This window comes from Amblyraja radiata, chromosome 33 (genome assembly GCF_010909765.2).
Source record: "Amblyraja radiata isolate CabotCenter1 chromosome 33, sAmbRad1.1.pri, whole genome shotgun sequence".
Taxonomy (NCBI): domain Eukaryota; kingdom Metazoa; phylum Chordata; class Chondrichthyes; order Rajiformes; family Rajidae; genus Amblyraja; species Amblyraja radiata.
Genome location: NC_045988.1, coordinates 25491805 through 25507909, shown reverse-complemented (window position 1 = coordinate 25507909; position 16105 = coordinate 25491805). Strand labels below are relative to the sequence as shown.

Genomic DNA, 16105 nt, shown 5'->3' with positions numbered 1-16105 from the left:
CTCCTGGGTCGGGTTGCATAAGTCCTCCCATTTGGATGTGTATGGATGAAGCTGATTGAGGCAACTCCTGGAAGTTCCCCATCCGGCGGTGTGAAGGTAGGGAGCCATATCATGATGTCTCCTGTCACGGATACAAGTTGGTAATATTTACACTGGTTTGAATATTTACCCTGGTTTGGGATAACATAAGATTAGTTTATACTGCACAACAGGTATGGTTGGAGTAGCCTTTCAAGGCAGGCTCACAATTATGGAGATGTGGACTGATCATTGTCAACAGCCTCAAACCGCAAGTGCAGTATAGACATTTCTGAATAACCTCCATGTGATCATTTCCGCTCACAGGGTTCAGAGATAATTGAAATTTAACTGGATGAGGCAATGAGACACTCAGTAGCGTTGCAAAATGGGCTAACTTCAGTATCCAGATTATTTACCAAATCACTACAATCAGTGCTTTGACTGCACAGAGCTAACAAATAAGTGTTGTGGCCAATCTGGATGATATTGAACATACTGAATTTTACTAAATTAGCCTATCAGCCACATAGCTATATTTGATAAATTGGGGTTCTAACCCATCCAGTTAAATTTAAATCAAGCTGATACCAACTGAAACTATTGATTATTTGAATACAATCAATCCATTTATTTGTCTGGGATTCGGCTCTGAGGCAAAAGATTAGACATCTGCTATTCGCAGCTGAAACTATCAAAGTCACAATGGTGGATGAACAGTATTTAGTGTTGCTCCACTAAACCTCTCATCCGTAAATCTTCAGTCATTCACAAACCAATGCTATTGCTCAAAGATGGGGAATTTACTAATACCATCTCTAGTTAAGGAGGCCGATGGGATTAGCACGAGTTATCAATTGTTCAGTCATGGTATCAACTGCCAATGGACACCAGGTGCGTTCTGTGCATTAAAGGGTGTGTTAAAATGCATAATCTGCATGTACAAGTCCTAGGTGATACACTTTGGTGGTGGAATATGTTAATCACTAAGGTACAATCAAATCAAAGTATCCGGTGATAATTTTACCTAACCGCATATAGCACTGGTGTATCATCATGCAAATCAATGACAACACAGAATGAATGTGCGATAACAAGGTATTTAATGACATTGTGAATCGATGGAACACTAACGATCGAGATGCTTGCATCCAGGCTCAATCACCAGTTGCAAAAATACGAGGCATATCAGTGGCGAAGGGTGCATTCTCGCTACACAAGGGAGGAATGGTCTTTTATGTCTTCCTCCATTTGGCCTCATAGGATGGGTCATGCAAAATTCCCGCTTCCCGCTTTTCATAGTGCCTGCCTGGGTGATTTACCCATGGTTCCCGCTAATGTGGGGAATGAGCACGAAACCTTACATGGTTATTTCTGGGCACAAAGATGCTGGTTCAGTTGTGATGTTGAAACCATCCTCTGCATGATATAATCAATTCATTGACTTACAGACTCTGAGAGACCGTTCCTGCGGCTCGGGATGTCAAACCTAAAGCATTGGGAGTGCTCACTGCAGATTGCAGGAATAGCATCAAATAGCAGCATTCCTCATAGGAGATGGGAAGTATTGTTTATGCTTCTTTACGTTTAACTCGGCACGGATGACTGACATCTTGAAATTCAGTCTTATGGGATTATAACATTAAGTTAATATTCCATTTACTGCGCCTGAAGTACCTCCTCATCATTTGGCTGCGGTGAACATAAACCACTCTGTCCGGTCTCACCCTCTGACATCTAGATTATGAAGGGTATCATCAACTTAAAACCTCCCAGGTCTAGTGACGCAGAGATATGGGTTGTTAACATTGTACTACGTCACTTCGCCGATGGGCACCAGCAACATCCCTATCCATGGTCAAACTCACTTACTAGTGGTTATGCCATGGCGCTGAGTACAGCACTACGGGTCCAGTCATTGCTACACTGGATAGAATTATCATATCTGTGGGCAGAGTAGACAGGGACATAAGACCAAACTAGATGTTGCATATCCCATGGACCTTGGGTTGCGTGTAATCACGCATCTACACCAGTATGTCAAGGTCCTTAAGAGTCTTATAGACTCTGACTAGCTATATTGTTAGTTACATAAACCTCGTTTGAAGGAATCACTACAAACCTTCTCCAGAGGATTAAATGGGTCTGGCATATACTGGAGTGAACATTGACATTTTGAGTCTCACTCCACCAGGACCGCTACCTCAGCAGCAGGGTTATGGACCACATCCTAGCGGCTGCAGGATGGTCAAACTATTGATCTGTCCAAATATTCAGATCAAACTCATTGCCAGATAGGGGGTATTTGCCAACTCTATGTTAGGTATGTTTCCTCCCGGTTGAGGGAGGTTACTATTGCACTATTGTTCATTAATAGCATCAACATGTCTATATCAATGTCATGTCTGAATGCAATATTAATATTCACTCATCATTGGCCTACTGATGCAGTGTATGACTCCTGGACTCGTTTTCCATGGCATAAAATCACAGAGCTTTAAAATCTTCACGTAGTCACTCACGTGACTCCGAAGTAAAATAGTAAGATTAAACGAGAACTTACCAGTTTGAAGTTTGATCTTTATTTTATGAGGGGTAACGTTGAGGGATTATGTGCCCTCTGCTCCCAGCCCTCTATCATAAAGGTCAACTGGTATTACGGTTCTCTTATCTTACTATGTTCAGTTCAATAACTGTTGTCTGTGATTTCACACCGCTCCTTTGAAGATTGACACGCATGCGTACTGGCGGGGTCTTCACATAATCCATCAACGTTACTCCTCATAAAATAAAGATCAAACTTCAAACTGGTAAGTTTTCGTTTAATCTTACTATTAACCCACATTTGCTGTCATTAGCTACTAGAACATTTTAAACATATTCTTCCTATGCACACATTTCCTATTCATAACAGTCCAATGCATTACACATCCAACAGTCCTGCTTCTACTGTAACAATGCATTACATTCACAGAGAGATTTTATTGTGAAGGATTTCACTGCTCCAGCTTGCGGCCTGTGGACTCTGGTGAATCCTCGACATCCAGTGCTGCTTTAGCTGGCTCCCCCCCGGGCTTCACTGTTACTTTTAAACACCGCTGGCCACTACGGACCTCCGATGCTACTGCTGGCTTGCTTGCCTGCTGACCTTCCTCTCCACCACTGCTCCGCCGACTTGCCTGCCCGCTGTCTCCACAGCCCTCCTGGCTGCTACTGGACCCGCTGCACGGCTCGTCGCTGACTCCCGTGGTCAGCCTGCGGAAGGTGAAGGTGAGTCGCTGCTCGTTTCTGCTGCTGGTCCCCGCTGCTCCAAGCGTCGGGACTGTGCCTCTCAGCTTTCTCAGATTTCTCCACTCTTGGCCGTCTCCCGCGACCGGGCTTTCCCTGCTTCACTCCCTCAACAGGGCTGACTCTGCTCCCAACCGGGCTGAAGTGCTTCAGTGCTGTGTCCTCCTTCTCTCGCGTGGACCCACTCTTCGCTCGGGGCTGGACTTCTTTTCACGTCCAGGCTTTCCCCGCTCTCGGCCGTCCCTTGCGACCGAGCTTCTCGGCTTCTCTCCGCTTCTCTCACGGGCCTGTCCGCTTTTCTGCTCACGGTCGGGCTGACTCTGCTCTCGACTGGGCTTTCTTTACTTTCTCCCCCCACCGAGCTGACTGTTCCCGGTTGGGTTGAAGACTCAGCCTCTGTCGGTGGCTCTCTGAACCTGTCCGTGGCCTACACGGTACAAGGCCCTCACCCAACGTTGGTGGCTGCTACTGGGGCTGGCCGTGGGCTACACGGTCCTCTTTCATCGGTGGCTCTCTGGACCTGTCCGTGGCCTTCACGGTACTAGGCCCTCACCTGACGTCTGAGGCTGGCCGTGGGCTACATGGTCCTCTTTAGTCGGTGGCTTTTCCAGACCTGTCCGTGGCCTTCACGGTACTAGGCCCCCACCCGACATCTGTGGCTGCTGCTTGGGCTTGGCTGTGGGCTGCATAGCCCTGGATACATTCCAGGTAAGATGACACCGTGCTTGGTGACCCTTACTGCCCCTGCTTGTTTTCCTAGCTCTTCCCTGAGCTTTTGCTTCCCGTTCCTACTTTTTTACTTTTTGGCGCCAATTCAAAACCATTTGGCTTGGTGCTGTTCCACTTGTTTCCAAATACTACTTCCATTTTTAAACTTGTTTTCGATTCTTCTTGCTGGCCTTGTTCTTATCTTCGTTCTTTCATCCTCGTCGCCAATTGTTGTGTATTTAGATGCTTAGAACAGACTTGAATAAGGCTCGGACACGGGAGTAATCTTACAAGCTTCTTTACTGCAGGACGCCACCTTGAGACTCCCCGTGCACATGCGTACTTGCACAAGATATCACAAGACACTAATTACATATGCTAATTATCACATACCTAACACTGCCCTCCAGCGTCAGAGGCCCTGGTTCGATCCTTACTACGGGTGCTGTCTGTGCGGAGTTTGTACATTCTCCCTGAGACCGTGTGGGTTTTCTCCAGGTTCTCCGGTTCCTTCCAACATTCCAAAGACATGCAGGTCTATTGGTTAATTGGATTCTTTAAATTGTCCCTATTATGTTCGTGATAGGAGCAGAACAAGGCCATTCAGCCCATCGAGTCTACTCCGCCATTCGATCATGACTGACCTATCTCTCCCATCTCACCCCATGCTCCTGCCTTCTCCCCGGATAACCGTACAATCTTTGCCTTAAAAATATCCATTGACTTGGTCTCCATAGCCTTCTGTGGCAATGAATTGTGATACTGTATGATACAAAACAATAGGACTTTATTAATTCCAGAAGGGGGATTGGTCTGCCAAGAGTCATAAAACACAACAAGATACATAAAACATAAAATTAAAGTGACGAGTGGAAACTCCAGGATTGGGGATGTGCAAAGATTGGGGTGGGGAAGAGGGAGTCAGTCTACCCCACGACAGAAGGGGGAAGAGTTGTACAGTTTGATAGCCAGAGGGAAAGAGGATCTCCTGTGGCGTTCTGTGCTGCATATTGGTGGAACCAGTCTGATTGACCAGTGTGTCATGGAGGGGGTGAACTATATTGTCCAAGATGCTCTGCAGTTTAAGGAGCATCCTCCCTTCCAAGACCTGATGTGCGGGTGATTACCATATAACAATTACAGCACGGAAACAGGCCATCTCGACCCCTCTAGTCCGTGCCGACATGGACTCGGTGGGCCGAAGGGCGTTTCCACACTATATCTCTCAACTAAACGAGGAGGTAGGAGTTCTTCAGTTATCATTTCCCTGATATCTCTGCACTGCACCGTATCGGTTTTAACATTGACCAAGACTGCCTTGTTTTTGAATGCCTACATTGGAATGAGCCTCCGTATCACCACGCTTTGCAACCGTGTGAGTCTGAAGAAGGGTCCTGACCCGAAACGTCGACTGTCCATTCCCCCCATAGATGCTGCCTGACCATCTGAGTTACTCCAGCACTTTGTGTTTTGCTCAAGGTGCCAGCACCTGCAGCTCCGTTAATCATTCCGCCCAGTGTTCCTGAACTCTTCATCAATCAGGGCATTGAGTTCAGGAGTTGGGATAGATTCACCAGAAACCGCAAACACTGGAATCTTGAGTAAAACACAAAGTGCTGGAGGAACTCAACAGGACAGGCAACATCTGCAGAGGGAATGGACAGACAATGTTTCAGATCGGGGACTTTCTTCATATGAGCGCAGGAAATGGGATGTTAAATTACAGTTGTACAAGATGCTGGTGAGGACACACTTGGAGTACTGTGCTTGGAACGAGTTTAGATGGGACACCTTGGTTGGCGTGGACACTTTGGGCCTCTGTCCATGCCGTACGACTCTATGACTCTCTAACTTTCTCTGCACTTTAAAAATACTGAGCTCCGAAACCTGTCACATGCATCAATGTTTCCAAGGTCTATCAAGGGGTGTGTTTTTCATTAATAGACCGATAACTGTGTGCTGATCAAAGATTAAAGTTTCAATTACAGGCATTGACCATTTTCTTTGGACCATTTTCTTTTACCCAAAGTTTTTAATGTCTCCAATGGGGAATTGGAGATAACATCTGACCTTGAAGTTGGACTCCAGATTTGGGGTCTGCTTCTAAGTCACTGGAGCCTGTAACAAAGGTGATTTAATTTGGCTACAGCACAGAATTGCTTAAGTTTCATGCAGCCACAATTGCAATGAATGGATGGTTTACTATTAATTGGAGCTTTTTTTTTGGATACAGTTAGACTCAGTTACAGTGGGGCCCAGAATTTAGTTTAGTTTAGAGATCCTTCAGCCCACTGAGTTCATGCCGACCTGCGATCACTCATTCTATCCTACAAACTAGGGGCAATTTACAGAGGTATTTTACAGAAGCTGGTTAAACTACAAACTTGCATGTCTTTGGAATGTGGGAGGATGATTCCCCGTGAAGAGCCGCTGAGAGGACTCTCCCGACGCCAGAGCAACATCACCCGGCGAGAACGGCCTGGAACATCGAGCCTCCGTAGAGGCAACTGTGGAGGCTTCAATAGGCCCGACTATGGGTGAACTGGGGTTGGGGACTGGACTTTGTGCCTTCCCTCATAATGGGAACCATTGTGGGGGGATGTTCTTTATGTTTATAACTCTTATTAATGTTATGTCTGTATTCCTTCTTTATGTGCTGCAAAATGGCAAGAAGCATTTCACTTCACTACACCTAGGTGTATGTGAATGTGACCAATAAAATACCTTTGATACCTTTGATAACTTTGAACTGGAGAAAACTCACACGGTGATGGGGAGAACGTACAAACTGCACACAGACAGCACCTGTAGTCAGGATCAAACCCGGGTCTTTGGTGCTGTGGTGGTGGTGGTGGTGGTGGTGCTGCCCTAGCAGCTGCGGCTCCCCTGCAGTCCGTCTGTTTTTTTCTTTTTTCTTTTTTCTTTTGTTTTTGTCGACTTCGGGGCTGTGGCGGCGTTGCGGCGGCGGCGACCCGACTTCGGGGCCTCGGAGGCTCGGCCGCGGGCCCAGTGGCCGATATCGTCGTGAGCTCGCAGGTCACAGGTTGGTGACCGGTTCTCCGGAGCTCCCGCAACGACAGCTTTGTCCGCAGGACTGAAGGGCGGCAGCCTCGGCAGCTTCGACCGCCCCGGGCCGTGCAATTTGAACCGGCCCGTTCACGGAGCTCGGACTTATTTACCATCACCCGGCGGGGTCACAACATCGGAAGCCTGATCGCCTCAGCGCAGAGGGAGAACAAGGAGGGAAGAGACAAGGACTTTAAGACTTTTGCCTTCCATCACAGTGAGGAGGACCTGGTGGACTCACTGTGGTGGATGTTAAATCTGTGTTTGTTGTGTGTTTTTTGTTATTTTATTCTATGTTATGACTGCAAGGCACGAAACTTTGTTCAGACTGAAAGGTCTGAATGACAATAAAGGATATTTGACTTGACTTGTAAGGCAGAAACTCTACTGCTGCGACACCATGCCACCTCAATGATAGCTGTTTTATGATTGAATTGTCCCAATGCATAGTTGTAATTGTGGCTTTTCCTGGGAGGGTCGCAGTCATGAGATGAAGAAGCAGGGGGCAGGATGAGGCTCCGATCAGGGATTTAGGACCCTGGTGATGACTCTCTCTGTGTGGCATAGAGCAGGGAGACCTCCCTCAGCTCACCACACTGCGGCTCTTCATCCATCCTGACATGTTGTAGCCCCTGGGACCTAGCACTGAATTTACCAATTTCAGATAACCAGCCTTTCTAGTTTGTTACAGTGCTGCTGTAAGGTCAACCACCCATAACATTTTCTGTTCCCTTTATTATTGTTACTCTAGTGCATATCATTCATTCATTTGTTCAATATCTCTCTACGTCATCATCTGTATCTTTTGTTTCCCTCTCCCCTGACTCTCAGTCTGAAGAAGGGTTCTGACCCGAAATGTCACTTATTCCTTTCCTGTAGAGGTGCTGCTCCATTGATCTCCAGATATCACACTTCCCCAGAGAGCCGTTGAGTCACTGCAGCATTTCATGACTATCAGCTATAACAATAAGTTTAGTTCAGAGGCACAGCGTGGAAACAGGCCCTGCAGCCCACTGGGTCCACGCCGACCAGGGATCACCCGTACACCCATTCTATCCCACACACTAGGGGCAATTTACAGAAGTAATTTATAGAAGCCAATTAAACTATAAACCTGTATGTCTCTGGAATGTGGGAGGAAACCGGAGCACCCGGAGGAAACCCACACGGTCACAGGGAAAACGTACAAACTCCGCACAAGCAACACCTGTAGTCAGGATCGAACCGGGGTCTCTGGCACTGTGAGGCAGCAGCTCTTCCGCTACACCACCGCACCGCCCTAATGCAAATTAATTAATGCAGCTTTGCTTCTCTGAAGTGGCTTCTTGATTTGCTGAGTATTTCCAGCATTCTCTTTGACTTCGGACACCACTGCTTCCCGCCTCTCACTGTCCCACTGTGGCCTTTTATCCACACGATCATCTATTAACTCGGGTGCACAGAGAGCAAGATGCCAAGCAATAATCCCGGTCTCCATCCTGTCAAAGACATGCCTTGTGTTCTTTCCACCCTCTCTTCCTTTGTAACTTAAACACACTTGGCATGGGATTCTGAACAGCTATAAGATACCAACACACCAGCCAGGAGTAGCACCACAATCTGCTGCAGCAGGAGATCGAACACAGCATGTAATGCACAGAAGCATTCATCTCTGGAGGTGAACAGACCCTCCATTGTCCAAATGATTTGAAAGCAAGGGGCACTCCTTCCAACAGAGGGGGCTCATTGAAGCCAGAGTGTACGGCAATGATGGGAAACCACACAAGAGATGATGGAACTCTGTGAGGACCAAGGAGTCACACAGGTTTAAGCTCCTGAAAAGAAAGAGGTCACATGGACCTTGGTTGGGAGTGGGGTGGAACATACAGGATTGTCTACCCACACTACAGGGGCAATGAGAGAGGGGAGTGAGGGAGGATCAGAGGAAGGTTCACCACAGTGACGGTGGGTTATAACTTGACTGTAAACATCCCAATTCATGACCAATTCATCTTAAGCAACACTTCTACTGAAGGTTCTTGATAAAGGCTGGGATCTGGGGTGGGCTGGAACCAGGGACCAGGTGTTGGGGAGGGTGTGAGGGGGGAGGGGGGGGGGGGGGGGGAGTAGTCAGGGGGTGGGCTTGGGAGCAATACGTCCCACCAACATGTGATGAGAGGCAAGCCATTCTGCAATCACATGGTACTGGGGAAGGCTGGGTGACGTTTAGCCATTACCTGAGCTCTGCTTTCTGCTGCCGAAGGGAAAATGATGTGGTCTCAATGGCTTAATCTCACTCAGACAGCTAGTCTTGGTGAAGGAAGGAAGCAAGTTCTTCACTTGACAGTTGTCGATGGAGATACTGGGCGGCATTCTCCTTATCCACCAAGTGTGTGTTTTGTGAGCTGGAATACAACATCCTAGAATATTAACGTGCAGATGTAGGGGTGGGCATGGGAAATGTGGAAACAGGTGGGGGTGGGGGGGGAGAAGGGTCCCAACTCAAAAGATGGTCTGTCCATTTCTTCCACAAATGCTGCCCAAGCTGCTGAGATCCTCCAGGGCTTTGATTGTTGCTGGGGAAGTCTGGGGTACACAAGGCAATAAGATGGTGGCAGAGAGCCACTGTGACACTCTGCACCCTCCTCTCCAAGTCTCTTACCCGCTTACCTTAAAACTACAGTAAGCCCCCTGTAGGCTGTGGGCCGAGGAGCATTATTCTGGAGTTTCGTGACCCAAGTCACCAAACTACATGAAATTTTCATATATTGTTTAAAGAAATTTATATAAATCACCCCTGAAACTCGATATGAAGAAGACTTGCACATTTTTTTATTAAATTAGAGAAAAACCGGAAAAATGTCGGGAATTTTTTAATCCAATCAAAGCACGTTTAACATTGAGTTGTCTGCCAGTTGGCCAATCACGCGCTTTGTTTCAGGCTAGCACACAAAATGGCTGAGGGGGCTTCACAGATGCCTGTTTTACTGAAGGTTCCGATTTGTTGTTCTGTGGAATAAATGTCGTGGAAACTTGCAGCAGGTTAATTGTATTTAGTGGGAAAAGCATTAAAAAGGCTGAAGAAAGTGCTGCGGTGGATTAAAGTGCAAGAAAGCCTTCAAAGTCCCTGCTGAGGTGCTGGAACACAAAGAAGGCCCCCATGAATCAACTCTAACTGAAAGATACAAAGTCTGAATTTATGAAAATCTATCTGTATGGACTTTAATTAATTTCACCCTTCATTCATTCATTCATTCATTCCTTATTCATTCACTCACTCACTCGCTTACTCATTCATTCATTCATGAAATTGGGGGCCTAAACTATAACACAGTCAATTAAACATTGTCACTAATGCCAGCTTGTTGTAGAGTAATAAGTCTTTAACAACTAATCTCGGAGCTGCCTGCGAAAACTTACCGGGAAAAAGTGCTCCGATCGCGGGGCCTAGGTACTCGCGGTGAATAGCGATCGATATCCTTCCGTTTTTCTCCCGTTTTCTCCTGAAAACGACCGCTACAGACGGCACTATGTACAGCCTCCCCCCCCCCCCACCCACGGAGATGATCCGTTGCTCCGCGATCGCGAATCGGCCGCTTATTAATTGAGACCGCGGCTTCACTTTACCGCGAGTACCTAGGCCCCGCGATCGGAGCACTTTTTCCTGGTAAGTTTTCGCAGGCAGCTCCGAGATTAGCTGTTAAAGACTTATTACTCTACAACAAGCTGGCATTAGTGACAATGTTTAATTGACTGTGTTCTAGTTTAGGCCCCCAATTTCAAGAATGAATGAATGAGTAAGTGAGTGAGTGAGTGAATGAATAAGGAATGAATGAATGAATGAATGAATGAATGAATGAATGAATGAATGAATGAATGAATGAAGGGTGAAATTAATTAAAGTCCATACAGATAGATTTTCATAAATTCAGACTTTGTACCTTTCAGTTAGAGTTGATTCATGGGGGCCTTCTTTGTGTTCCAGCACATCAGCAGGGACTTTGAAGGCTTTCTTGCACTTTAATCCACTTCGCAGCACTTTCTTCAGCCTTTTTAATGCTTTTCCCACTAAATACAATTAACCTGCTGCAAGTTTCCACGACATTTATTCCACAGAACAACACATCGGAATCTCCAGTAAAACAGGCATCTGTGAAGCCCCCTCAGCCATTTTGTGTGCTAGCCTGAAACAAAGCGCGTGATTGGCCAACTGGCAGACAACTCAATGTTAAACGTGCTTTGATTGGACTAAAAAATTCCCGATATTTTTCCGGGTTTTCTCTAATTTAATAAAAATGTGCAAGTCTTCTTCTTATCGAGTTTCAGGGGTGATTTATATAAATTATTTTGCACAATATGTGAACATTTCATGTAGTTTGGTGACTTGGGTCACGAAATCCTATTTCTAGACACATTTTTGATGCTCGGCCCACAGCCTACTGTTATTAGACACCACTGCTATGTGCGCAGCTAATAAAGTTATTTTTGAAGCCATGGGTGAAATGATGAGAACTGGAACCAATGAGTGCACTTTGTCTCTTTTAACCGGAAGCTCCACTCCGTCTCCCCCACACCCTGACATCACGTGACCCCCTGAACCGCTCATCTTCAGGTGGAGAACATTCTAGAAGTGAGATCATACGTTTCCTGATTTCTGTGCTGTGATTCCCCACAATGAATTTAAGATTAGGATTAAGATCACTCTACACCTCCATCCCCCACCAGGATGGCCTCAACGCCCTCCGGTTCTTCCTCGACCAGAGGAGCAACCTATACCCAGCCACTGACACTCTCCTCCGCCTAGCGGAGTTGGTCCTCACCCTCAACAACTTTATGTTTGACTCCTCCCATTTCCTCCAAACACAAGGCGTAGCTATGGGCACACGCATGGGCCCCAGCTACGCCTGCCTCTTTGTCGGGTACGTTGAACAATCCTTGTTCAATACGTACCAGGGCCCCATCCCCGACCTCTACCTTCGTTACATTGACGACTGCGACAAAGGTTCACCTGTATCTACTCCAATCTCATCTACTGCATCCGCTGCTCTAGATGTCAGCTGATTTACATCGGGGAGACTAAGTGGAGGTTGGGCGATCGTTTCGCCGAACACCTCCGCTCAGTCCGCAATAACCTACCTGAACTCCCGGTGGCTCAGCACTTCAACTCCCCCTCCCATTCCCAATCCGACCTCTCTGTCCTGGGTCTCCTCCATTGCCAGAGTGAGCAACACCGGAAATTGGAGGAACAGCACCTCATATTCCGCCTGGGTTGCTTGCGTCCGGATGGCATGAACGTTGAATTCTCCCAATTTGGCTAGTCCTTGCTGTCTCCTCCCCTTCCTTAACCCTCAAGCTGTCTCATCCCATCCCCCCGTCCTCGGGCTCCTCCTCCTCCCTTTTTCCTTCCTTCTCCACCCCACCCCCCCATCAGTCTGAAGAAGGGTTTCGGCCAGAAACGTCGCCTATTTCCTTCGCTCCATAGATGGTGCTGCACCCGCTGAGTTTCTTCAGCATTTTTGTGTACCTTAAGATTAGGACAGCTTGTTCTTGGTTGTACCAACCTCCCACATAGCTAGGAGAAAATAGTTTGGTTTGGTTTTGCTTAGTTTAGTTTAGTTTAGTTTAGCTTAGTGATACAGCGCAGTGGTCCACCGAGTCCGCACCGACCAGCGATCCCCGCACATTAACACTGCCCTACACACACTAGGAACAATTTTTCATTCATACCAAGCCAATTAACCAAACCTGTACGTCTTTGGGGTGTGGGAGGAAACTGAAGATCTTGGGAAAAAAACCCACGCGGGTCACGGGGAGAACGTACAATCTCCGTACAGAGAGCATCCGTAATCAGTATCGAACCCGGGTCTCTGGCGCTGTGAGGCAGCAACTCTACCACTTCGCAACCGTGCTGCCCTTGGTTGCATATATAATTCAGAAACCTTTTAACATTCTATAACGTCTCAATCTGCATCCATGCCAAGTTCACCAGTTTGTCCCTGCAATGTAAATGTCTGCACCCTACCTGTCTCTGGGCCACACCTTGCCAAGGTGAGCACACCTCTGGTGCACCCAGAGTTCATGAGTTCACATTCATGTCATAGATGGACTGATCCATTTTTTCCTCTCAACTCCATTCTCCTGCCTTCTCCCCAATACCTATGACAGCATCTCTGGAGAAAAGGAATAGGTGACGTTTCGGGTCGAGACCATTCTGAAGAACATCCCCCCCCCACGCCCAGAACCCTCCCCCCCCCCCCCTTCCTTTAAACAGCTTATGCCAGGTTTCCTGATTTGCCATCATTAAGAAGATGCCCTCATACTTCTGTACCCTCGATCCTGGTGGCCATGGCTTCGCCGACACACGGAATCCGTCAACCCTATGTAGAAGGAATGGGTGACGTTTCGGGTCGAGACCCTTCTTCAGACAGAAGGGTCTCGACCCGAAACGTCACCCATTCCTTCTCTCCGGAGATGCTGCCTGTCCCGCTGAGTTACTCCCGCATTTTGTGTCTGTCTTCGATTTAAACCAGCATCTGCAGTTCCTTCCTGCGCAGCCCAATGTAGGTTACCTCTGTGACATGTGAACTCCAGTTTGACTCGGACACTTACTTCTCTGTGAACGTGAACAGCAGATGACCATGATGGTCGCAAAGACCACGACGAACGCCACTCCAGCTCCGACGGCCACACCAATAACGACTGCCAATGAGAGGGCCTCTGTGGGAAGAAAACACAGCGGGCATGACCAACTGCTGGTGAAACCTTGCCCGCTCTGACACTCCCCTCTATGCACCCAATAAACAATAGACAATAGGTGCAGGAGGAGGCCATTTGGCCCTTCGAGCCAGCACCACCATTAAATGTGATCATGGCTGATCATCCACAAACAGTACCCCGTTCCTGCCTTCTACCCATATCCCTTGACTCCGCTATTTTTAAGAGCTCTATCTAACTCTCTCTTGAAAGTATCCAGAGAACCGGCCTCCACCGCCCTCTGAGGCAGATAATTCCACAGATTCACAACTCTCTGTGTGAAAATGTATTTCCTCATCTCAGTTCTAAATGGCTTTCCCTTATTCTTAAACTGTGGCCCTTGGTTCTGGACTCCCCCAACATCGGGAACATGTTCCCAAAACGTCACCCATTCCTTCTCTCCAGAGATGCTGCGTGTCCCACTGTTACTCCAGCATTTCATGTCTATCTGTGGTTAAACCAGAGTCTGCAGTTCCTTCCTGCACATGCTCAATGCAGCATTTGGAAATCACAGCTAAACACAGTGCAGAGACTGTCAAAGATTCACAGTCACATTTTCCCGATTCTCCCGTCTCATTACAGGCACGAGGTACAGATGTTTGAAAACACTTACCTCCAGATTCAGGGACAGTTTCTTCCCAGCTGTTATCAGGCAACTGAATCATCCTATCACCAGCTATAGTGTGGTCCTGAATTCCCATCTACAGGCTCGGCGATCGTTTCGCTGAAACCTCCGCTCAGTCCGCTTTAACCTACCTGATCTCCCAGTTGCTAAACACTATAACTCCCCTTCTCACTCCCACACTGACCTTTCTGTCCACTCTCCATTATCAGAGTGAGGCCCAGCGCAAATTGGAGGAACAGCACCTCATATTTCGCTTGGGAAGCTTACACCCTAGTGGTATGAACATTGACTTCTCTAACTTCAAGTAACCCTTGCTTTCCCTCTCTCTCCATCTCTCCCCTTCCTAGTTCTCCAACTAATATCCGACTATATTTTATCTCTGTTTGCTTTGCTGTTACCTTCTCCCAGCTAACAATGATCTATTCTATATTTTCCTTGATCTCTATTCCCTTTGTCCTATTTTCACATCTGACACTTCTTTATCTATGTATCTCCCTCTCCCCTGACATCAGTCTTAAAAAGGGTCTCGAACCAAAACGTCACCCATTCCTTCTCTCCAGAGATGCTGCCTGTCCCGCCGAGTTTCTCCAGCACTTTGTGTCTATCTCATTGGAGACCTTTGAACTATCTTTAATCAGACTTTATTGGACTTCGTCTTGTAGTAAATGTTATACTCTTTATCCTATATCTGTGGACTGGTTGATAGTAACCATTTAGTATTTCCGCTGACTTCCGGTGGTAAAGGCGCTGCCTTGCCTTACTCACGAGTGCTGCGGCGTGTGATGTCCATGTCATATCCTCAGAGATGTGGACTCCCAGATATTTAATATGTAAAAGAATATGTGTGTGTTTATGATTGTGTTTATAGTTTGTTTGGTTGTTTGTTTGTTTGTCTTTTTGCACAAAGTCCGCGAGCATTGCCACTTTTAATTTCACTGCACATCTCGTATGTGTATGTGACGAATAAACTTGACTTGACTTGAAAGCAAGCAACAAAAAGAGAGAGAGAAAGAGAGCGAGAGCGAGAGCGAGAGCGAGAGCGAGAGCGAGAGAGAGAGAGAGAGAGAGAGAGAGAGAGAGAGAGAGAGAGAGAGAGAGAGAGAGAGAGAGAGAGAGAGAGAGAGAGAGAGAGAGAGAGCGAGAGAGAGAGAGAGAGAGAGAGAGAGATAGATAGATAGATAGATAGATAGATAGATAGATAGATAGATATCATGAGAATTATAAGTAGGGTTAATGTACAGAGGCTTTTTCCCAGAAGAATCAAGAACTAAAGTGCACAGGTTTGTGGTGAGAGGGGAAGATTGAATAGGATCCCGACAGGCACACAAGTCGGTGTAAGGAGTGAGTTGCCAGATTACGTCGTTTATTTACATGACAAGGGCAGGTTTGGGGGGATATGGGCCAAACATGGGCAGCTGGGACTAGTGTAGCTGGGACATGTTGGCCAGTGTGGGCAGGTTGGGCCGAAGGTCCTGTTTCCACAGTGTATCACTCTATGACTCTAAGTACAGTAGTAGGCCCCCCCCTCGGTCATGACTGAACATGGGTGATGCATCCTAGTTTGCAGGCGATGTGTGGTCAGATGCAAGCCTGTGCGATGTCATATGGAGGACAGGCTGTTGCCCATGCAGCACATCCCCCCTCGCCACGTCACTGATCCATCCAAAG

General features: G+C 47.2%; 1 protein-coding gene across 1 annotated transcript in view; it reads right to left on the bottom strand.

Moving 5' to 3' along the window:
* The window catches only part of kirrel3 (kirre like nephrin family adhesion molecule 3), a 131434-nt gene that overhangs the window by 40118 nt on the left and 75211 nt on the right, over positions 1-16105 (bottom strand). The window contains exons 8-10 of the mRNA XM_033049550.1: positions 13669-13776; positions 3430-3672; positions 3032-3322 (exon numbers count right to left, since the gene is read on the bottom strand). Coding sequence (XP_032905441.1) covers positions 3032-3322; positions 3430-3672; positions 13669-13776 — 642 coding nt within the window. The remainder of the gene's footprint in view (positions 1-3031; positions 3323-3429; positions 3673-13668; positions 13777-16105) is intronic.